The following is a 23,786-nucleotide window of genomic DNA, read 5'->3' on the forward strand; positions in this document are numbered from 1 at the left end:
TCACTCTATGTTTTCCTGCAGTGACATCATAATGATGCCTTCTTTTGATATGGGGGACAACAGTACATTGTCTAAACATTTGTATTATAAACTATCATCAAGAAAGATACAGACCAGGCTCAGTGGCTCATGCCTGTAATCCTGGGAGTTTGACAGGCTGAGGCAGGAGGACTGCTTGAAACCAGGAGTTTGAGACCAACATGAGAAACATAGCAAGACCCTGTCTGTATTAATTTGTTCTCACACTGCTAATAAAGGCATACCTGAGAACAGGTTATTTTATAAAGGAAAGAGGTGTAATTGACTCACAGTTCGGCATGGCTAAGGAAGCCTCAGGACACCTACAATTACAGCAGAAGGGGAAGCAAACACCTCTTTTCTTCACATGGCAGCAGCAAGGAGAAGTACAGAGCAAAGGGGAAGAAAACCCCTTACAAAAGCATCAGATTTTGTGAGAACTCACTATCACAGGAACAGGATGAGGTAACTGCCCCCATGATTCAGTTATCTCCCACCGGATCCCTCCCATGACACATGGGGATTATGGGAACTATAATTATGATGGGATTTGGGTGGGGACAGAGCCAAACTGTCTCTAAAAAAAAAATTAAAATGGCCAGGCATAGTGAGGTATGCCTGTAGTCTCAGCTACTCAGGAGGCTGAGGCAGGAGGATCACTTGAGCCCAGGAGTTTGAGGCTGCAGTGAGCTGGGATCGCACCACTGTTTTCCAGCCTGAGTGACAAAGCAAGACTCTGCTTCTAAAATAAAAAAATAAAAAATAAAAAAAGATATGGTCTAACATGATACTCATGTTATTAAATTTTGTATTTTGTACTTTGGAGGCATTCTTCTGGGTTACAAAAATAATGTTTTACTTTTTAAAAAGTGTATGTACGTGTGTGTATTTTCCTTTCCTTTCTTTTTTAGTTGTGAATCTTCCTTCCTGTCTCTCTCCATCCTTTCTTCCTTTTCTCCTTCCCTTCCTTCCTCTTTCCTTCCACCTAACTGTAGAATATATACCTTTTGGGGTTTATGGAGGGGGTGGGGTTAGGAATCAAACCATAAAATCCTTTAAGTAGCAAAATCTTTTAAAATTCATATTCTGTCATTCAGTATATTTTCTACTCCTTCCAGTTTTGGACACACAGGCTTACTTTTCTACATTATAGTGAGTAACTGGTTTAAAAAAAAAAAAAAAAAACTATGCAGCCAATTCAATTATTACAGAGCTTGGTTATAAACGACCACGTACTGTGGGTAAAATTGTTTAGATAGGTACACACACACCTATATTCTATTTTCTCGTTCGCTTTCATAATTTAAGTCAATTTAATTCTTAAAACTATTGAGCATATTATTATGCTAGGCATTGCAGAGGATACAAAGGTGAGCAATATACAGTCCCTGACCTCAATGTATAATTCGAGATGAAGAAATTAACAATTCTCTTTCAAAATAGTTTCAGAATAAACTTATCTTCTAAATCACTGATTCAGATCCATCAGAAGTTGACCAAAACAAGGATGGTTTGATAGTCGTGACTGAAGTGACTGATCACTAATGATTTATTTGATAAAAATCCACATTTAAAGTATTGGAAAGAAACTAAAGTACTCCCTAAGTTCCCATGACACAGGTCCCAAATAAGTGAAGGCAAGGCAGTTCCCTGGGTTTTCCAACAAAATTGAACTGATATTCTACTGCTGCTAATCAATTGATAACTAAATGAAAATTTTTGGTCTGTGAGTTTCAATAGCACTTTATTCTGTAAGTAGGTACTGTTTTAGTTTTCCCTTGCTGCCATATAAATTATCAGACATTTAGCAGCTTAAATAACATCCACTTATTATTTCACCGCTTTGTGGGTCAAAAGTCCAGGCCAAGTGTGACTCAGCTAGCTCTCTGCTTAGAGTTTCAAGAGGTTGTTAAGGTGTTGGCAGTGCTGCCTTCACTTTCAGAGGCTCTGAGGAAGAATCTACTTCCGGGCTCATTCAAGCTGCTGGCAGAATTCAGCCCCATGTGGCTGTGGAACAGTGATCCCTGCTTTCTTGCTGGCTGTTGCCCAAGAGTCCTTCTAAGTTCCAGAGGCCACTCGCATTCCTTGACTTATGGTACCCTTTAAAGCCAGGAATAATGGGTCGAGTTCCTCCTAGTGATTTGAATCTCATGATGTTCTTTCCTGCTATCATAAGCCTCATGACTTAGTGAAATAACTTTCTACTTTTCAGTCTTCTTTTTTCTGAATACATTTATTTTTAACACTATAACAATGTTAACTGGATATAGAGTCTAATAAAAAGAGCCCATAATTTATTCATAACATAATCATAAGGCAAGCAGGGATGTGAACCCAAGTCTCTCTGGCTCCAAAGTCTCCACAGGTTACAATGTAGCTTCCCAATCCCTTTGTTATTAAAACAAAACAAACAAAAACCTCCCCGAAACAAAAGTACCTTATTCTACCCTACCATAATTGTTTTTTAATTGGGTAAAAAACAATTATGGTAACTAAAGCACTCTGAAAACAAAAGAGTTGGACTACAACAAAAGGTAAGTTGGTGTCAAGACAAAAGCACCACACTTTATTCTGTGCTATCTTAAACAATATATTCCTCAAATGGCTAATATGACCATGTAATAAACTTTCACGTCACAAACCCAGTTAATGTCAGGTTGTGTACAATGTGGAAGAAAATACTGGAACCCAAGGAATTTGCCCAGTATTCTGATGTAGCAATACCGGACAATGAATACTAGGATCTATTCCTAGCTTTCCTGGATCATAAAAGGTAATTGAAGAACCTGTAAAAAGCAGCGGAGCGGGTCAGGTAGGAGAGACTCCTGTTCTCCTAGAGATGATCAGTATAACTGGTAGGGTAGAATAAGGTACTTTTGTTTCAGGGAGGTTTTTGTTTGTTTTGTTTTAATAACAAAGGGATTGGGAAGCTACATTGTAACCTGTGGAGACTTTGGAGCCAGAGAGACTTGGGTTCACATCCCTGCTTGCCCAAGAAACAAGTTCCTTAACCTCTTGATCCTTTAATATGTAAAATGGGGGTGATAGGGTTATTTGGTAGAGTTAAACAAGATTTTTCATATACAGAGCTCTCAACTTTGACTGCACTTTAGAATCACTTGGAAAGCTTAAAAATGTACTATTAACAGGGTCTCACTCTCCAGATAATTCTTTCACACAATCAGGCATAAGAACTGGTTAGGAATCATGAGTTTATATAAAACACCTACTACACACACAGAAATGGCAGTTGTTTTTACTATACTCCTAGATATTCTCTTTGACACAGGTAGGGTTCAATAAATAAAATCATGGAATCTTCAGAGTTGAAAGAGGACTTTAGTTTAACTTGCTACCCCATGCAGGTCACACATCCTCAACATCCACCCCAGCACTGTCAGAAAACCAGTGTTGGCCAGGGCTGAGAATACTGGCTACAGAGTCAGTCTGACTAGGTTTAAATCTTGGCTCATCCTCTTCCTGGCTGTGAGGTGCTAACCCAGTATTTAATTGCTGTGTGCCTCAGTATTTCCATCTTTAAAATGCAGCACCTACTGGATAAGGTTGTTCTGAGTCAACACAGGAAAGCTCTAACAATGATACATGGCAGTCAATATGTAAAATGGTTGCAGGAATGAATTTATTAATGTATTTCTGAATAAATGAAAGAACAAGATAGTCAGCTTCAATTTAAATATTTCGGGTAAGAGGGTGAGAACATTCTGTTAATGCTCAGCTCTAGTTCTTGGCACATTTTATATTAAGCTGAAATCTGCCTCCCTGCAACTTGGATCCATTTGACCCTTGTTTTTTCTTCTGAGAAAACACAGAACAAGTTTTTCTGTGTACTTCAACCATTCAAATAATTGTAGTTGGCTCTCATTTCTCTCCAGATCTTCTCTTTTCCCAGAGAAAGTATCCCAATTATTTCAATTATTCCTCAATGACATGTTCCAACTTTACTACCCTGATAGCTCAAGAAGTTAATTCCCAATGCATCATATGTCCCTCCTAATTTTATATGCTCTTGATAGGATCTGGACACTCTCCACAAGAGAGGAACTACCAATTCACCTATTGGGGACATTCATTGTATTCCTTTAAGGCAGTCTAAGTTTGGGTTCTAGACCATGTTCTACCTTCTATCAGTAAACTAGCTAGGTTTGTGAGTCTATTTTCAGGACTAGCATAAATTCCCTTTCATTAGATCCAGGCTTATTGGTCCAGCCTACGGCCAATTCTTTTAACTAACTCTTTAGATAGACTGCACAGTTTTGAATTGTGAAAGTTGTCAGAATTACAATGGAGTCACCAGTGTTAAGAAAGAACCCGACAAATAGAGCTGGGGAAGGCTATGAAGAATGGCTTCTCACACTTTTATGCTGGATAACTATCCCAAAAGACTGCAAAGACCACAGCCTTGCACAAAGCCATCACAACCTTACACATAAAAAAAAATACTTCTACAAGGATATTTGTTCAACAATTACCTGTCCAACCTCAGACTAGCATCACACTTATTGTTGACCTTTGTAGCCAACGATAACTATCTCAAAATAATTATGTAATCTTTTTCATTTTTCCTTTAAAAACCTTTGTTTTCCTTTACCTCCCTGAATACACATATAGTTTACCATGGCACACATATCCCATTGCAATACCTTACTCCTGAATAAACATTATCTTCTTTTAGAAAGCCTCTCTCTGTATGTTATTTAGGTCGACAGGGTCAACCCTAAGTAAGTATAAAGAAAAAGGGAAAATAATAGTACACATTGATGCAGAGTAGTGTGTTGCTAGAAGGTTGGCTGGACGCCAGACAGAGCACTCTCTAAGGTGGCATTACTCTGATTCATTCACCAGAGTCCAGGTTGTGGTCCTCATGCTCACAAGCTCACTCAATCCCAGCAGTGTGCCAGAGGCGGTAATTTAAAGTTCACAGTGACTGATGTATAAAACAGGCTCTCAGTTTTTACTTTGCAATGTGAAATACAGCTGTGGAGAAAAAAAGTAATAGTTTGTCTTTTTTACTGTTTACTATGTGTCAAGCACAGTTCTAAGAAATTCTACACATATTATTGTATAATTCTCAAAACGACCCTATGAGGTAGGTACCATTATTATTTTATTTATTTATTTATTGACATGGAGTCTTGCTCTGTCACCCAGGCTGGAGTGCAGTGGTGTGATCTCAGCTGACTGCAACCTCCACCTCCCGAGTTCAAGCGATTCTCGTGCCTCAGCCTCCCGAGTAGCTGGGATTACAGGCACACACCACATCGCCCGGCTAATTTTTGTATTTTTAGTAGACGGGTTTCCCTGTGTTGGCCAGACTTGTCTCAAACTCCTGACCTCAGGTGATCTACCCACCTCCGCCTCCCAAAGTGCTGGGATTACAGACGTGAGCCATGGCGCACAGCCTATTATTACTATTTTTGAGACAAAGTCTTGCTATCCATTATTATTATTGTCATTATTTTACAGATGAGAAAGCAGTGCATTTACTCTGAATCCGTTCCTCTCATCCAATTCATGTAAATGATTTCCAAGTCCTGTTACTAACTGTCCAGTGATTAAGCCTTTTGAATTCCTCCCCTCCCTTCATTCCTACTGTCCCTGCTGTCCCTCTATAGTTCCAGTTCTCATTGTGTCTCACCGCTATCATTACTGTACCGTCATACTTCGTCTTCCCTTCTGTAATCCATTTTCTACTCTATCGCTTGTATTTCTAAAACACAGCTTTTAATGTGCCACTCTTGCTTAAAACTTCTAATGGCTCATCACTGCCATCAAATAAGAGCTCAGATTCGTCGATCTGGCGTAAAGGTCCATTGTCAGAGGGTCTGTAGCTTATTGCAGTCCAGCTACAGTCACTCTCTACCTAGCCTCCTTAGCTCCTTCTCCTCTCCAAGGTTTTCATCAGCACGCATCCTTAGCAACTCATGATTGATTGGACACACTGAGCAGCACACATGTATGCGACTGTCTTTACCTATTATACAACAAATATTTATGTGCACCTACTATGTGCCACGTATGTGCTAAGCACTTTACTTGTATTATCCTATTTAATAATAATAACAAGAACTGCATGAGGTCACATTATCACCTTTCTTTCTGGAGATGAGGAAGCCGGAGTGCAGAGAGCCCAGCGTGCCAAGCGTCGCACCCAGCTGAGCGCAGGGTGGGTGCCTCGCTGGAGCGGGGAGTCCCAGCACTTCCCCAGCAGACTCGCTGCTGCTTTGACTTCGGGTCTAAGCCATGCTCCTGCTGCCTGGCTGGCTTCTGCCCGGTCAGACTGAAAGGGTCTCGCAGGCAGGAACCGTGCACACAGTGTCTAGCTCCGAGCCTGAGAATACTTGAGGCTTCAAAAAGTTTGCTGAGCTACCGCAGGGAGGACGAAAGCTGTGTTTCAGCACAGCCTGGGGAACACTAGTCCAGCCTGAGGGAAGCCCAAGTGGGGTTCGCTGCCCTCTGAGCCACAGATTTAAGGAGGAGGGTGTGGAAATTGCCGGCTGCTGAGGTCCAAACTCACCGAAGGTACTGACCGCAGCGGCTCCTCTCTTCACAGCTTCTGCCGGAGGCCTCTGTTTACTCCGGTTACCGAGGCAACGCCACCCCTCTTCCAGGGAGGTGGAACCGGGCGGGCCGTGGGGCGCATGCGCGGCCGGCGTCCAGCTTTCCGGGACATCGAGTAGCAGTGACGCTGGGAACCGGGTACCTGTCCGCCCTCTGGTCGGGCCTTTTCCGTCTCATGACACTGGTTCAAAGCCAAACAGAAAAGCCCGACGAGTTTATTATCCCCTAAAGGACGTCATGTAGATAATTAAATGACATGAATACCGTCAAAGATACCTGCCCGATATTCTAAAATGGACCAACGGAGCCCTGATCGCGGCGTTCCTATGTTGAGGTTTTAACTTCGATTTTAAGAGGGGTCCTGGGAGATAGTAGGCAGGTTGCCGGCAACATCAACAACAAAGATACATGGTGGGATTTTTGTTATTTTTAAAGCTATATCATCTCTGTTGGCTTTTAAGAGTAAATAAGGTTTTGTTGTGGGTTTCTTGGTCGCAGCGCTCTGGGCAAAAAAGTAGAGGCCTCCCTTGACAGATTTCTAGGTTTAGCAGTTTGTTCAACCTCTCTGTAGTACTGTGGTCATACGGCTTTGTAAAGTACCTAGCCTAACATTATTACTTACCAAATACTATTTTAAAACCGTCATTCCAATATGTGACAAAGGAGTTTGTATACAGAATGTATAAAGAACTCTTATAATTCAATAAGAAAAACCCACCCAATTTCTTAAATGGGCAAAGGATTTGAATGCTTCACCAAATCAGATATATGTATGGCCAGTAAACACATGGAAAGATGCTTACCAGTAGTCATAAGGGAAATACAAACCACAATACACGTAACTCCACATCCACGTGAAGGGGTAAAACTTCAAAGATTGCCAACACCAAATGCAGAAGGATACGGAGCAACTGGAACTCACATACACTGCTGTTGGGAATGTAAAATGGCATAACCACTTTGGAAAACTATTTGAGAGGTTTCTTCAAGAGTTAAACATACACAAAGTTATTCCACTTCCAAGATAGTCTAGAGCCTTGGGCAAAGTGGTTGCCTAGGACTTAGTGAGATGCATTGGAAAGAGACACAAGGAATCTTAGAAATGACAGAAATGCTGTGTCTTAATTGTGGTGGTAATTCCATGGGTATATACAACCGCCAAAAGCCAATAAACTGTTCTCTTTAAATGGATGTCGTTTATTGTATATACATTATTTGTCAATAAAATTGGCAAGAAAAAAATGCTATAGTACAATTTGTGTTTATTAGTTTCCACAATGTTACACAAATACCATGCATTTATTTGCAATACTGACATGTCCTCTTCAATCAAGGTTTTCCAGGGCTTAAAAAAATAGACGATTATCCTTGCTATTACTTATTAAATGATATATCTAGGTGCAGAAAAGATAGAAAACATAGGGTAAACTTTTTAAATAGCATGTTAGTTATATTTTCAAATCATATGCCCAGCATGTTTTCTTTCAACCTCTAGATGTCTTTTCAGGTGAAATACCTCTACATTTCAAGCACTGTGTGCAATTGTTAATCCGAGAAACATACGACAAATTCACTATACAATGTTTTTAAAAATGGACACATGGGGGAAATAGTGTATTTATTTATTTATACACAAAAAATATTGGGCAGTGATCATTACTGAGTGTTGTGAGCCAAGCTCTGAGCTCAGTCCATTTATATACACTTGCCTCACTTAATCCTTACAGCCTCTAGGGAAGACATTATGTCTGACTTTCAAATGGGAAAGATGAGATTAATCTGTCCAAAGTACACAGCTCAAGTGGCAGAAATGGCATTTGAGGCAAGATTTCTGGTTTCAGTACTTGCATCCTTAGCTACTATACTGTATTAGTTCCCATAAATTAGGAGAAATCCAATAACTGCAAGAAAGAGCTTCAAGTCTTGGCTTTACCTCTTACCAGCACTCTGTCATTAGACAACTTTCTTCACCTCTAGGGCTCAGTTTCCTCATCTGTAAAGGTGCTGGGAGAGGAGGAAGCATTTACATACCTCTAATTCACAGGGCTACTATGAGATTCAAATGATATAATGGTGATATTGCAGCTTATAGTACAGTGTCTGCCACAGTAATGGCTCAATAAGGAACAGCTATTCTTATTATTATGCTGCTTCCATACTACACACACTATAAAACAGGTTTACTCTCCATCAAGAGGCAGCACAACATAGGCTTTGGAGAAAGACTGCCTATGTTCCCATTCTAGTGCCACCACTCCCTAGTTGTGTGACCTTGAGAAAATACCTCCTTGTACCTCAGTTTCTTCATCTGCAAAATGAGGATAATAGTACCTATCTCATAAGATGTCATGAAGCACATAAAGTGGCTACAATAGTGCCTAGTAGGTAGTTAACAGTTATCAAATTCTGCTAACCAAAATCATTTTGTTTACAGCATAAGAATGATTATATCATAACTGTGGATGTTATCAATCCAGTATCTCTGCCAACCTGTAATTTGGAAAACTGTAAATTTCAGGTTGAGCAAGTTATTAGCAGCTTTCTGGGGCATACGGGAGAAGTCATATGTTATCCAAAATATGAGTCTAAACACAAGTAATCTCAGTTTGAATTATTCACTCAGGTTGAGAATTCCTATCATAGAGCCAAGGAGCAGAGATCATTCAAAAAACAAGTTTAAAATAGAAATCAACATCTCAGAACCAAATGGGTATCCTGGAAAAATCTATCTTAAGCCCAGTGCAGTGGCTCATACCTGTAATCCCAGCACTTTGGGAAACCAAGGCAGGTGGATCATTTGAGGTCAGGAGTTCAAGACCAGCCTGGCCAACATGGTGAAACCCCGTCCTACTGAAAATACACAAATTAGCTGGGCGTGGTGGTGTGTACCTATAATCCTAGCTACTCAGGAGGCTGAGGCAAGAGGATTGCTTGAACCTGGGAGACTGAGGTTGCAGTGAACAAGATTACACAACTGCACTCCAGCCTGAGCAATAAAGCGAGACTCTGCCTCAAAAAAAAAAAAAAAAAGAAAAAGAAAAAAAAGAAAAAGAAAGAGAAAAAAAGAAAAGGAAAGGAAAGGAAAAAAAAAAGAGAAATCTACCCTGAAAGATCTGCTTAAATTCAGGGCTGGGAAAATTGATTGCAACTTTTTCTATTTAATTGTTTGAAACATTAAATATACCAATAAATCAATGTTACCACATTTAGGTATTTGAGCTCTAGAATCATTTTTTATTTGATTTGCATTACCATTATTGATGACATTTTCACAGTTTAAAAACTACATAAGATTTTATAATAAATGCAACCACTCTTACCTGCTTAAGCAAATATAAACAAACACTCCCAGGCCTATTTTTTTAAGGCTGTATATTTCACTTGATGGAAAAAGTGACGAACAGCAATGACTTCCCAAGAAAAAAGAAAGAAAAGTGGGTGTTACATTTTCCTGAAAGCCAGACTCTAATCACACAGAGGAATTTTATTGTAAGTTACATGCAAAGCAAATTAGTTCTTCAGGAAAATAAAAAAATAAATGGATCAACTAAGATACACTAAACCTCAAAAAACCCTGAATAAAGATGATAAAGGTAAAAATGTATTTAAAAAGACCCTTAAAATATTTAAGAAAGTATTAAAATACAAAGCTTTAACTTCTCTACAGTCAAAATTTCATTCACAGGGAGCTGTAGGTCAGTTGGTTGTTGAAAACTTATTTGAGAAAATCAAAAAATAATTGCTTTATTTCTCTGTTTCATTAGTACTAATTCACAAGATCTTTGTAGGTTTTATCTGAAAGAAGGATATAAAAACTTAAAAGTCAGAGCAGGGAAAGGGGAGTAATAAATTATTAAGAACAAACTCAGTGAGACCTGACTTCACTTATGATACATGGGTAGAAAGAGCAAACCAGCCTTCTTCATTCTGTTTCTCAATCTGTTGAACAAAGACACAGAGAAAATTTAGATGGTAATCAGAAACATGAGACTACTCAAGATTTACAGATCATTTAGACCAAGTGCATAAAACAAAGTCATCCTGTGCCATTGAATGGTACTGGAAATTAAATTGCTATTGGCAATGTTTATTCTCTAATAGAGATACTATCAAATAACTGATTACTTGGTCAACAGATCCTCTTACTGATTTAGGAGTCATAATTTTTTTAAGTCCAGTGTTTTATAGATATCACAGGTATAAATTTTAAAATGATAAAAAGGCAGTTATTTGTTCTTAGTAAATTAAATGTTACTAAATTCCAGGAACTAAGAATAATTTATATAAAATAGCTTACTTTAAAGGTTTTGTAGAATATAAGAAGTAGCAAAGAACAAATCTCCCAGAATTGGACAATTCGGGTATCTATCATTCCCCTATCATTTAATATCCTTCCCCTATCATTTAATTTGGGCTATAAGCACCCACTCTTTGATCTAATTACTGAACTCAGTAATCAGAAATGCAAAGATTTTCCCAATGTCAGACAGTTGTTGGCTCAAGTCTACAAAATTAATTCTTATAATTTTAAAGACATCCTCACAATTTACTACAACCACTCAAAGGAACTATATTTACTGTACTAGTACCACAGAAAAAAAGCCTTCTGCAAAAATTTTGAATATACTGTGAAATACTTAGCTTCTATACATACCTATGGCACAACAAAATACATGAAGAGCACATTAAGACATTTATTTTTCCCTGGGACCATAACCTATCTAACCAATGGCACAGTCAGATATGGCACACAGGAATAAAGTGAGAGGAAAAGTTACTGGACCCACTGCTCTAGCTGTCCCAGACCCCACCCAGGGACAAGGACTGGGGGAACCAATAGCTCAGTAGATCTACAACCCATTCAAGGCACACCTGTGTGTCCTGCCATAATATTTGGGAAGCTCTACCTGAAACCAGTAATTTCCAGCCTTTAAGGACTGCTGAATATCCTACTGAATTTTACCTTATTCCTTAGTTACCCTAGAAAACAGAAAAAGTATATGGCTTGTTTTTCCTAATGAAGGTAAATTAGTATCTCTTTTCTGTTAAGAATACCATATCAGCTTTAGGATAACAGGAATGATAGTTAAGAATGGAAATCACTAAATCAGCCACCTTCTACCCTCACCCCTATATACATTTCACAATTACATTTTAACGTGTACCTTTGCTCTTGGATTAAGAGGTGTGAATCTCCCACTTCCTGAGGTGGCATTTAGTGGAGAACAAGAATTACTAGTAGCCCCGGAAGATCTATTTATGAAAAATAAAACAGAGTAAGATAGTGAGCTATCATTATTAACCTTAAAAGACTATGCAAACAACTGACAATTCTCAATACTGGCAAGAGCTTAAAAACAAATGGCTGACTTAGGTCAAATGAGGTAAATTATTTGTAACTTATTTTCACCAACCTGTAAGTCTTTATTGGTTCATTAATAGTGATATGCTTTGGCTGTGTCCCCATCAAAATCTCAACTTGAATTGTATCTCCCAGAATTCCCCTGTGTTGTGGGAGGGACTCATGGAGAGGTAACTGAATCATGGGGGCCGATCTTTCCCATGCTATTCTCATGATAGTAAATAAGTCTCATGAAATCTGATGGGTTTATCAGGGGTTTCTGCTTTTGCTTCTTCCTCATTTTCTCTTGCTGCCACCATGTTAGAAGTGTCCTTCGCCTCCCACCATGATTTTGAAGCCTCTCCAGCCATGTGAAACTGTAAGTTCAATTAAACCTCTTTTTCTTCCCAATCTCAGTTATGTTTTTATCAGCAACATGAAAACGGACTAATACAAATACAATTTACTTTTCTAGAGCTGTTTTAGGTTTTTGGAAAGACAAGTGGAAAGTACAGAGTTCCCATATACCCCTTAACCCCCACCTCCAACACACACACAGTTTCCCCTATTATTAAGATCTTGCATTAGTGTGACAAATCTATTACAATGGATGATATAATATTTATATGTTATAATTGACTGAAGTCCATAGTTTACATCAGGGTTCACTCTCTGTGTTATACATTCTGTGGGTTTTCACAAATGTATAATGACATGTATCTGCCATTACAATATTATATGGATAAATTTTCAATAATGAACGTGCAGGGATGGGGAAGAAGGTCCAGGTAGTAGAAGAGTAACAAGACCTGGAACAGCACAGTACAATAGTAAGGATGCGGAGTAGAGAGAGAAAGGCCAAGTATGTCCTTAGTGTCACTATTTACCAATCATATGACCCATCTAGACAAATCACCCCATTAGCTCTGAGAGCTTCAGTTTCATTTACTGTGAAGGAGGAAAATACTATTGGTCAATTCAGCTGTCCTGTCATAAATCACCTCCTAATTTTGTAACCCATAAATACTCTACATATGTGTTATCTCATTTTTGTTTTCAGTAGCAAACCCACGCCTTTCAACTTAAAGTTTATTCCTCACTCCCTTTCCCCTCAAAATTCTCTTTTCCAATTATTTTACTCTTTGCATGAGTCTGTCTCAACCTAAGTCAGATATTGTACACTTCCTTTTTTCACAAAGAGAATAAAATACATACCAAATTCTTTTTTCTTTTTTTTTTTTTTTAAAGTAAATATTCACTCTGCAACTTACCTTCTTGTATTTATCCCACTGACAGGAGAGACAGTACTACATTTTGAGCTTTCTGAGGCTTCTGCTCCTGGAATAGATACCTCAATTGTCCTCTTTGCTCCTTCTAAAATATAAAAATAAGTATTAGTTTCATTATCTTTCAATGAAATAAAAATTTCACTCAATTTCTATCTTACTGAAAATTGCACATTACAAATTTGGTAGTTCTTTACGTATTTTTTAATCTTAGCCCAAGATACACTTGATTTTTTTTTTTTTTTTACTGAACTGTGAGACTAGAAACTTTAGTTACTAGTGTTAATTCAGTAGCATGCCAGTTCATAGAGAGCCAGAATCTTCACAAGTGGCATCATGTCAGCTCTGGAGGTGAAAAACAGAAATTAAGAGCTAGCCCTAAAGAACTTGAGATCTTTGTCCAAAAGAGCTTACCTAAAGTTTTTCCCAAAAAAAAGAAAAAGAAAATTTCTGAAGTCATTCAGCAAAACTTTAAATCTTTTAAATCAATTACATTATGACTACTACTGAAGACATTGAAATAGGAGAGGAAAGTTGGCTGAAGAGCTCCATATGGCCAATAGCAAGTATAATTATGAATATTTTCCATATTTCAGAAGTAGGTTATCAATCAGCATATATTTACTAAGTATTTACTAATGACAGACTTTATGTTCATCATAGGCAGTTTCTCAGAGGCTCCTGGCTTTGTGTGACTTCCTAGCTTTACGAGGTAATACAACCCTATTTAATTTTACGAAACATTCCTCAGTTACCCTAGAAAACAAAAGAGGTTTTTCATGGCATATGGTTTATTTTTATTTTTATCATTATAGTCCACAGAGGTTTTTTTTAAAAATAAATGTAAGAATTTTGCTTATAAAAAGAATACTTTAGAAATAAATCACTGGACAGGAAAGAACACAGTTGCAAATCCACAAGTTGCTTTGTAACTTGATAAATCACATAACCTCTTTGTGCCTCCCAGTTTACTTATTTATCAAATAGGTATAATATTAGCCCTGTCTACTCTAAAGGTGTGTTGAGGACTAAATTATATAACATAAATCAAAGCATATTTTAAACCATACAGAAATACTGAAATGGAAGATGTATATTTAAACACAAAATTATTCTTAAGGCTGATCTGCTTTATTTTTCTTCCTTGCACTTAGCACTAACTGATATTATCCCAAATATTGATTTGTTTGTTGCCTGCTCCCCTACTCAAATGCTAGAGTATTCAAGCCCACACATGGCAGGCACATAGTACATGTTCATACAAAGTTAATTCATTTATTTATTCTAATCAGAAGTTGTCTTTAGGCTTCATAACTATGAAGAACAGTAGACAAAACTGTCATTTGAGGAAGCCTAGAATAAACAAAGAGAGAGGGCCATGGGGAAATGCATTACCATCTCTTTCCAGCAATTTCCAAAAGAGTCTGCTTTCTGGGTCAGTATTTCAAAAAGGAAATAATTTCTGAGGGGAAAACTCTTATTGGAAGATACCTTAAAGGTAACCTACTTCAACCAGAAATAAGACATATGAGTCCCCCTCAAACACCAATGTTTGAACATCTCAGAGAATACATCAATTACTAGTACACGGAGCTTTTTCTATTCCTGACAATTAGAGCCTTCTCTTTTACTGGACCAAAATCAATCTCTCTGTACTCTTCATGTAGCTCTGTCCTTTGAGGGCCTTAATAATGCAATTTCTGATAAAAACAACTTGATATATACTTCATTTCATCAGTATCTTTTTGAATGTGAATACTACGACAATTTTTTCAGTTACTATTTTATTATTCAGAATCCCCTCTAGCTTTTCACATTCCTAAATGTAACAGAAAATTTAATTAATGAGTGAAAATGCTTTAACTGTTTTACAGAATAAGTTGTAATTTGTTGCTGATGAAATTCTAAATTAACATTCAGATATTTCATGCTTAGTTGCAGCATATGACCTAAGTGAACTGTACACTATAATGAATCCCATTTAGATGTAGGATAATTTAGGAACTCAGACACCGAAGATTAACTATAGGCATCATAGGATAGAAAGAATCAGGAGATCTGCCTTCTAATCCCATTTCTGTCATTTATCCTGTGAGTCAGGGCTGTTTCTTTCTGTGTAAAATTGAAGGCACCAAAATATATGCTCTGATATTTCTTTTGATTCAATATAAACTTGCAAAACCAAGAAAGTGAAAACCTTCATATTTCTAGTTTTTAAATTATGAATTTGTGACCAACCAGTCCATGCTCTGAGAGGTAATTGAACAGGTAACATTGGTGGAGAAAGATTCAAACCAACAAGTTTCTGCTGCTCTATCAACTGCAGTAGTTTTCCACGAGCCTCCATACTTTGTCGATTCAATTCTGCAATCCGTTCCTCCATGCTACCTGGTGCTAGAGACTGTGCTACTGGAAAAGTCTTTGAAAGAGAGAGAGAGAGAGAGAGAGAGAGAGAGAGAGAGAGAAAAGTACAAATTGAATACTGAAAACTCTCTCACACGATTTATTTTATTTTATTATTATTTTTATTTTTATTTTCATTTTTTGAGATGGAGTCTTGCTCTGTCACCCAGGCTGGAGTGCAGTGGTGTGATTTCAGCTCACTGCATCCTCCGCCTCCCGGGTTCACGCCATTCTCCTGCCTCAATCTCCTGAGTAGCTGGGACTACAGGTGCCCACCACCACGCCCGGCTAATTTTTTTTTTTGTATTTTTAGTAGAGATGGGGTTTCACCATGTTAGCCAGGATGGTCTCAATCTCCTGACCTCACGATCCGCCTGCCTTGGTCTCATACAATTGTGACTTACTAAGTGCCAGCAAGATAGTATTCACAGCCCTTATTCTATATAAATGTGAATAGTGAGCACACAATAGAATTTACAGTCCCTTTGTCTAAGCACATATTCTGGGAAAAGCTTTTCTGTATCTCTTAGTATCTGCAGAGCTGCACAAAAGATCACATGAGCAAAGAGCCTACTCCCAGTGAGCTGGTCTCTAAGTAAATGCCACACATCTTTGAAGACAGATCTGGGGTTTGACAGATTACAAAAGAGGATCTGCTATCTTTGAAACAGAAGTTTCTATAATTACAATCTTCAAATATGCACCACTTGGCAAAGATTCTGGGAATCTTGTCACTCCTTCTAACCATATGTCAGCCTCCCCAGGCCACTTATGGCCTAAGATATCTGATTCAAGAATAGTTGGTGATTGGAAAGAAATATGAAAGGTAGGGTAAAAAATAGCCACCCCAAAAATATAGCGTAAGTTTAATTTGAAAATTCCCCCACAAATGTGCTTATGTCATTCCTAATCATTTCATTATTCCTACTTATGTCATTGTTTCAGTCCTAGTTATTTCATTTCTTTTTGGGAAAAAACAATCTCTAATAAAGGCACTGATTTTTAGCCTATGTCTATTAGTAATAAATAAATAAATAGGAAAATCAGTATGAATTAAAGATCATTTAATATTTCCAATTAAAAGAGGGTAGTGAAGACAGAAATATTAGATAGTCCCTTCTACCTTGATCTATTTACTAATTAAAAAGGGGGCAAGCAAAACATTAAACTCTCCTGTCTTTTTTAAACCAAGAGTTGCCTGTTATGAATAATCTTCAAAATTACAAACATATAAATGCCTCCCAATGACTCAAAATTGAGGCAGTTGGTATTTACTTATATACATCACTACCAATGGCTGCCCTCTACTAGCAATATTCCTTTCTGGCTCCTCTTCTGCCAGTTCCTTCTGTCTACTACTTCTATGATTCAATACCCATATTGTCCTTATTCCCCATGAGCCAGTGCTGACAGAGAAGGCCCTTACTCTATGGCCCACCTTACCCAGACCTTCCTCACCAAAGCCCTCCAACCACCATTGTTAAAGCCCTTATGAACACAGTCACCTCAGGAGCTTCTAATCCCCACTGACAGTATCCAGCTCCTCCTATCAGAAACATGACAGGAGCTGCTTTGGCTCCAGAAGGGGTAAAAGAAAGTGTCTACCGTCACTGGAACCAGCATTTGGAGGTCTTTTATAAACCCTCCCTAGCTGGAATTCAGACTTCCTATCTCACCCAGAAACAACGAAATGAAGATTTAGGTTACCAGGTTAGCCCACAGAGTTTATTTAACTTACAAAACTCCTGCACTATAATATGCAGACCTTTGCTACTCAAAGCGTGGTCCTCACACCAGCAGCACTGGCATCATTTGGGAACTTACTAGAAATGCACAGGTCCTACCCTAAACCTACTCAATCAGAAACCACATTTCAGCAAGATCCCCAGATGATTAATATGCATATTAAAGTCTGGCTTTAATAATCCTTTAAAACGTTACTCCTGGCCAGGTGCAGGGTGGCTCATGCCTGTAAGTCCAGCACTTTGGGAGGCCAAGGCAAACAGATCACTTGTGGTCAGGAGTTCAAGACCAGCCTGGCCAACATGGTGAAACCCCATCTCTACAAAAAATACAAAAATTCACCAGGTGTGGTGGTACACACCTGTAATCCCAGCTACTTGGGAGGCTGAGGCAGGAGAATCACTTGAATCCAGGAGGCGGAGGTTGCAGGGAGCCAAGATCATGCCACTGCACTCCAGCCTGAGCGACAGAGTGAGACTCTATCTCCAAAAAGCAAAACAGGCTGGGCACAGTGGCTCATGCCTGTAATCCCAGCACTTTGGGAGACTGAGGCAGGCAGATCATGAGGTCAGGAGTTCGAGACTAGCCTGACCAACATGGTGAAACCCCGTCTCTACTAAAAATACAAAAATTAGCCAGGTGTGGTGGTGTGTGCCTATAACCCCAACTACTCAGGTGGCTGAGGCAGGAGAATCACTTGAACCTGGGAGGCGAAGGTTGCAGTGAGCCAAGATCGTGCCATTGCACTCCAGCTTGGGCAATAGAGCCAGACTCTGTCTCAAAACACACACACATACACACATACACACACACAAAACAAAACAAAACGAAAAAACCACCTCATTTCTATACGAAAACCCATTCCATGTCCTCAAAAATTAACTACTCATGATTTGAGGGCCAATACTTTTTTATGAGCCATTTTAAGAATAAAAATACTTTCAATTAACATGTGGTTATGTGGCAAACATTCAAGTAATATTAATTCTATAATTGATACTTAAAACTTCATCCTAACTTAATCTTAGCTTTCCTTCACATTTTATCTTTGTCCTATTTTCATTTATATAATTTTCCTTTTATGCTATCTTGTCTTGTATGTACAACAGACTGATAAATAACCTGGACCTATTGTATTGAAGACATGCCAAAGCATAAGCCATCTAGCCTCAAAGCTTTCTAGGATCACTTCTGAAAAGAAGTTTCTTAAGATGCCCAAGCTAAAGTTCCTCTTTAAATTCCTGTATGTCCCTAATCAATCCTTAAATGGTACTCACAGAAGTCATGTCACTTGCACTTTCTTGTTTGTTCAACTCCCGCAGTCCATCCCCTTGCTCTCCTCTGGGCTCAATAATATTATTCGTATGTGCCTTCATAGCTGAATTCTGCAATGTCAAATCGGCAATTCGTGCCATTATGTCCTTTCTTTGTATTAATGCCTCATTTGTTCTCAGCTGGTGTCCATCTCCCACTACTGGGAGCTCTTCTGAGAATGTGGGGCTTCTTGACTGTTGAGTGTTGGAATGGGAATTGCAGAGGGGCTGTGAGAGGTTAACAAAAGGAGCCTGAGTTTTGTTCTCCAAATCTTCTCCCATATGAGAGACTCTCCACCTCTGAGTGAAGAGACGATTCTCTTCACTTGAATTCTGAATATCTGTATCAACAGGTAAGGTCTTCTCTTCCCAATTTTGTTCCTTCTCAATTATTTCCACATTTGGAGGAAGTCGTGGAGCAGGACGAGTTTGAACAGTCCTTCTCAATACTATAGATAAGAATTTTAAAATAACAAACATGTATTATTTTCCCACAGATTGACACTGTACTCATCTCATTAGCCCACCATGGTAGTTAGAAAGGTATTTCAGTAGAAGTGCTTGGCTTCTGAACGCCTAAACTATTTTCAGCAGAGAACACACCAGCAATGTCACCCCTCGTAATCATGTACAGAGACTTACCATGTTCCTTAAAGCATTTGTCAGTACCCTTGTGAAAAACCATCTGTCAAGTTCACATTGTAACACATATATTAATTCACATCTGGGAATCTTGGGGAATGAGGAAGCAGGTATAAGTACCCAATTTAAACTGCAGATAGCCAGGATAGGCCTCTCTGAGGAAGCAAAATTTTTAAATGATTACATTGATTACATATGTAATAGGAACTAGAGCAAAGGACATTACAGGCAGAAACAGCAACACATGTGAAGGCTCAAAAAACAGGAAAGAGCAAAGAAATGAGGCCAGCCTACCTGTAGGATAGCAACAAGGAGAGAACTGGAAAAGCAGGAGATTACAGAGGTGTGCGGTGGCCATTTCTGGCAAGCCTTTCAGACCATGTTAAACATTTTGTAATTTAATATAAGAGCAATGAAACCTAGAGAATGTCTGGCAATGATCTGATTTAAATTTCTTAAATGCTGTGGATAATTGGAGGATAGCAGAAATGGAAGCAGAAAATCCAGGAAGCAACTGTAATAGTCTAGAAGAAAGATGATAGTAGCTTTGACTAAGGTGTATTGACATTAGAGATGATGAGAACTACGTAAATTTGAGAAATATTTTGGCAAAGAACTGTCAGCAATGAACTAGAAATGGGGAGTGAGAAAAACACACAGATCAAGAAGACACATATCTTGAGTGGATGGTGATCACATTTACTAAGATGCTGAAGGCAAGAGGATAGACTTAGGGGAAGGAGGGCTTATCAAGAACTTAAGGTACCCTAGGATCATCTGTGTATCCATCCAAGCAGATGGATACATGGGTTTAAAAATCAAGAGAGACATCTGGGCTAAGATATCAAACTGAAAGTCAATGACATTTAGAAGGTATTAGAAGCCATGAGAATGAGTGAGATTATCCAGAGAGAAGAGTAGAGGGAGAAAAAAACCAGTATCAAGATATGAGGAACTCAACATTTAGGGTCAGGTAAAGGAGGGAAAAGCCACCAAAGTAGACTAAAATGGAGCAGTCGGAAAGATAAGGAAAATATTACACCAACATGGCATCAAGGAAACAAAGTGGTTAATTGTACATAATACCACTGTCAGACCTGGAAACATAAGGACAGAAAAATGTACCCTGGACTTAGTAACAGGGAGGCCACTGGAGCCCTTAACAAGAGTAGTTTAGATGGAATGCCCTAATTGAAAGGAGGGACGCTTCTAGTTCAAGACTACAGACTGAGCACACATTTATCTCACCTCTTTTCATTGACAGCAAGGACATATAAAAGGAAATAAACCCACAATCAGTAAAGAGAATAGTCTGGGAAGAGAATCATTAGCAAACAAGATATTTCAGCAAATCTCTGGAAGACTGGGAGTAGATGGAAAGCATGTGAAAGAGTACAACTGAGCAGAAACCATACTCCAGAATACATATACATTAGAAGGAAATGACAGGTGAAAGCCAGTATCTGGGGGTAGAGGGGACCCTGAAAAGGCTGCAGTCACAAAGCTTACAGGTACAGAAGAAGAAAATGAGAAGTAGAACTGAAATCTGGGGAATTACTTGAAAATTTGTCTACTACATGCTTTTTCCAGTCAAGCTGCTGCACACCACTTCCCTGAACTGTCCTCCTAAGCAAAAAATCAAGGATGGAAACAGTAAATGTGAGCACCCCAAGTGAATGGCTGGATCCTAGTTACATATTCTAAAAGGAAACCCATAGTTAGCAAATCGTACCCATATACACAAAGCAACCACATAAGGGAAAGTCTACTGGGAAAATAGACCTAGACTTATCTACATCACAGAAAAGAAAATGTATGACAACTACCTATAATATTGAACTTATTCATTCTTAAATATAAATGAACAATAGGAAAAAAACCAGCAGCACAAAAGAAAAAAGCCAAGACAGGGAAACCGAACAGATCAAGAAGAAAAGAAAATTCAGGTACAGAAGAAAATGAAAGAAAATTCATAGTAGAATTCTAACTAGTATCCTCAGAAAAGTTTCTGGAAGATACTGCATTCATAGTAAGTGTCAATGAAAAAAGGACAATCAGACAAGTAAGGGCTCTTGCTTGGAAATTAAAAATACAATTGACGAAATTTTAAAAATCCAAAAGACAGGCTTGAATATAAAGTGAAAAAATCTTCCAGAATCTAAAAAGTAAGATATAAGGCCAAATACATAAGAAAATCCCAACGATCAACATAAATTTTCCCCCAAACTGAAGAAAGTCATATGTCTTCAGACTGAAAGGTCCAACTAGTGTCTCACAGTGCAAGAAGGTAAAAACCCATATTTAGGCATACCTTGTGCAATTTCAGGATAAAAACAAGAGATCCTAAAAGCTTTCTCAGAAAAAAAAAAAAGTAGGTCCAATATAAAGAAATAAAAGACATCTCATAATCAGACATCTCAACTGAACACTGAATACTAGAAACCAATGGAATAATGCCTTTAATTTCTCAGGAAAAAGAACTCTTGACCTAGAATTCTTTAGCCACATTATCAATCAAGTGTAAGAGAAAAATGAAAACATCTTCAGAATTTCAAGAACTCAGAGTTTACCTTTGAGTAATAAGCATATGCTTTTTCTGATTATTTCTTTCAGAAAATTGTGAAAGAAAACTAAATAATAAGAGGAAACAGGTGACCCAATCCAGGTGTGCAATGATACCAAGACCCAGGATGAGAGCTATGCAGAAGGCCCAGCAAGCAATAAGCAATCAGCAAAGGCTGCAGCAAGTTTAAAGGGCTTTGAGAAGGTGTCTCTGGGATGAAAGCAGATTCCACGCCGGAGACAGTATGACAAAAGGACTTGGAGATATGGTGAAAGCACATTATTCTTTTGTCAACAAAAGAGTAAAGGCAATTTGAAAGTCTACGCAAAGCAAACACTGTACAAGAAAGTCACAGTATAAATATATAGCAAAAAGAGTCTGAGCTCTCATAACATGAAATAAGAATTCACCTTGATTTTCATAAGAACTTTTTCCTTTGGCCCAAGCACTGGCAGTAACAATGGATTCGAAAAGAAAATGTAATGGTTATTTATTTGTTTTCACTTGTCAATATGTATATAGACAAGACACAGAAAACACAGTTGTTGCAATGGAAGAGAAGGTTAATGTAATCAAACTTAATAATGTGAAAGGGAAAGGATAATTAACTGAAGGTGGGAGGTAGAAAACAGAAGTAAAGCAGAAGGGAAGGGATGCTAGTATTTCATGTAGTGGAAGTCAAGAAATACTATCTAAAGTTAAAAAAGAAATAGAAAGTATTTAAAGTAACAAAAAAGATTAAAAATAAAAACAAAGCTATCCAGAGTAGAGAAGGGAGGTAGGTGTTATGGTGAATTACTCTCTTCTTTCACAGGGAGAGTCTATAATTATTCTGTAAAGTTGGTATCTCAAGAAAAGAGACGCAAAAATATTTTATATTAATTACGGAGACAATTACCAAATAAACAAAAATCAAAATGGAATAAAAATGACTGCCTTTAGGGGAATGTACTGTGAAAGTTGTCAGAATGAAAATGGAGTCATTTGGCTGGGCGTGGTGGCTTACTCCTATAATACCAGCACTTTGCAAGGCCGAGGTGGGCGGATCACCTGAGGTCAGGAGTTCGAGATCCACCTGGCCAACATAGTGAAACTCAGTCTATACTAATAATACCAAAAAAAAAAAAAAAAAATTAGCCAGCCGTGATGGTGCACAACTGTAATCCCACCTACTCAGGAGGCTGAGGCAGGAGAATAGCTTGAATCCAGGAGGCAGAGGTTGCAGTAAGCTGGGATTGCACCACTGCACTCCAGCCTGGGCAACAAGAGCGAAACTCCATCTCAAAAGAAAAAAAAATTGAGCAATTTGTGTCAGAGCACAAGTGACTTTATCAGAGTCACTTTATCAGACATAAGTGACTGGTAAGTGGAGCCTCAAAGAGCCAGGAAGGAAGGGTTCTCATGCATGTATGACTGATAACAACTATTCAAGAGATTTCAAAAACCAGAACCTTGCACAAAGGCCTCCACAATCTTACACAAAAAATAATTCTGCGAGGACATCTGCCCAACAACCAACCTTAGATTGATGCCACCCTTGTTACTGATCCTTGTAGCCAAGGATAGTTGTCTCAAAACAACTTAGATAATCCTCCTCATTTCCCCTTTAAAAACTCTTGTCTTCCTTACTTCCCTGAATATGCCCACCATATTCCCATTGCAATGCTCAATCCCAAATAAATATCAGTTTCTTTTAGAGAGTCTTTCTCTGGGTTAAATTGACAGTACCTTTTTTAAAACCATATACAAATATGAATTAGAATAAACACTTTAAAATAAGGAATGAATGGGAGATCAGAAAATGAAATGAAACTGCACACAAATACAAATACACACACACACACACACACACACACACACACAACTCGTTCAAGAAGCATGGCTGTAAAGAAAAGGAG

The 23,786-nt window shown here is 38.3% G+C and overlaps 2 protein-coding genes across 13 annotated transcripts in view; both read right to left on the reverse strand.

Moving 5' to 3' along the window:
* Nucleotides 1–6,656, reverse strand: part of CFAP44 (cilia and flagella associated protein 44) — a 140,101-nt gene extending 133,445 nt beyond the window's left edge. For all 7 annotated transcript variants that reach the window (XR_005242008.2, XM_007985799.3, XM_007985797.3 and 4 more), the window contains exon 1: nucleotides 6,554–6,656. The gene's annotated coding sequence lies outside the window, so the exon portion shown is untranslated. The remainder of the gene's footprint in view (nucleotides 1–6,553) is intronic.
* SPICE1 (spindle and centriole associated protein 1) overlaps nucleotides 6,554–23,786 on the reverse strand; it is a 67,135-nt gene continuing 49,902 nt past the window's right edge. For 3 of the 6 annotated variants that reach the window (XM_007985785.3, XM_007985783.3, XM_007985786.3), the window contains exons 14-19: nucleotides 18,648–19,132; nucleotides 15,463–15,643; nucleotides 13,210–13,312; nucleotides 11,763–11,850; nucleotides 9,918–10,536; nucleotides 6,554–7,527 (exon numbers count right to left, since the gene is read on the reverse strand). In XM_007985785.3, the coding sequence (XP_007983976.3) occupies nucleotides 10,483–10,536; nucleotides 11,763–11,850; nucleotides 13,210–13,312; nucleotides 15,463–15,643; nucleotides 18,648–19,132 (911 nt within the window). In that variant the 3' untranslated portion in view covers nucleotides 6,554–7,527; nucleotides 9,918–10,482. Of the gene's footprint in view, nucleotides 7,528–7,773; nucleotides 10,537–11,762; nucleotides 11,851–13,209; nucleotides 13,313–15,462; nucleotides 15,644–18,647; nucleotides 19,133–23,786 lie in introns of those variants that run through there. The other 3 variants (XM_073009729.1, XM_073009728.1, XM_007985782.3) reach the window with 3 other exon arrangements.

Source organism: Chlorocebus sabaeus, chromosome 22, assembly GCF_047675955.1.
Source record: "Chlorocebus sabaeus isolate Y175 chromosome 22, mChlSab1.0.hap1, whole genome shotgun sequence".
NCBI lineage: Eukaryota > Metazoa > Chordata > Mammalia > Primates > Cercopithecidae > Chlorocebus > Chlorocebus sabaeus.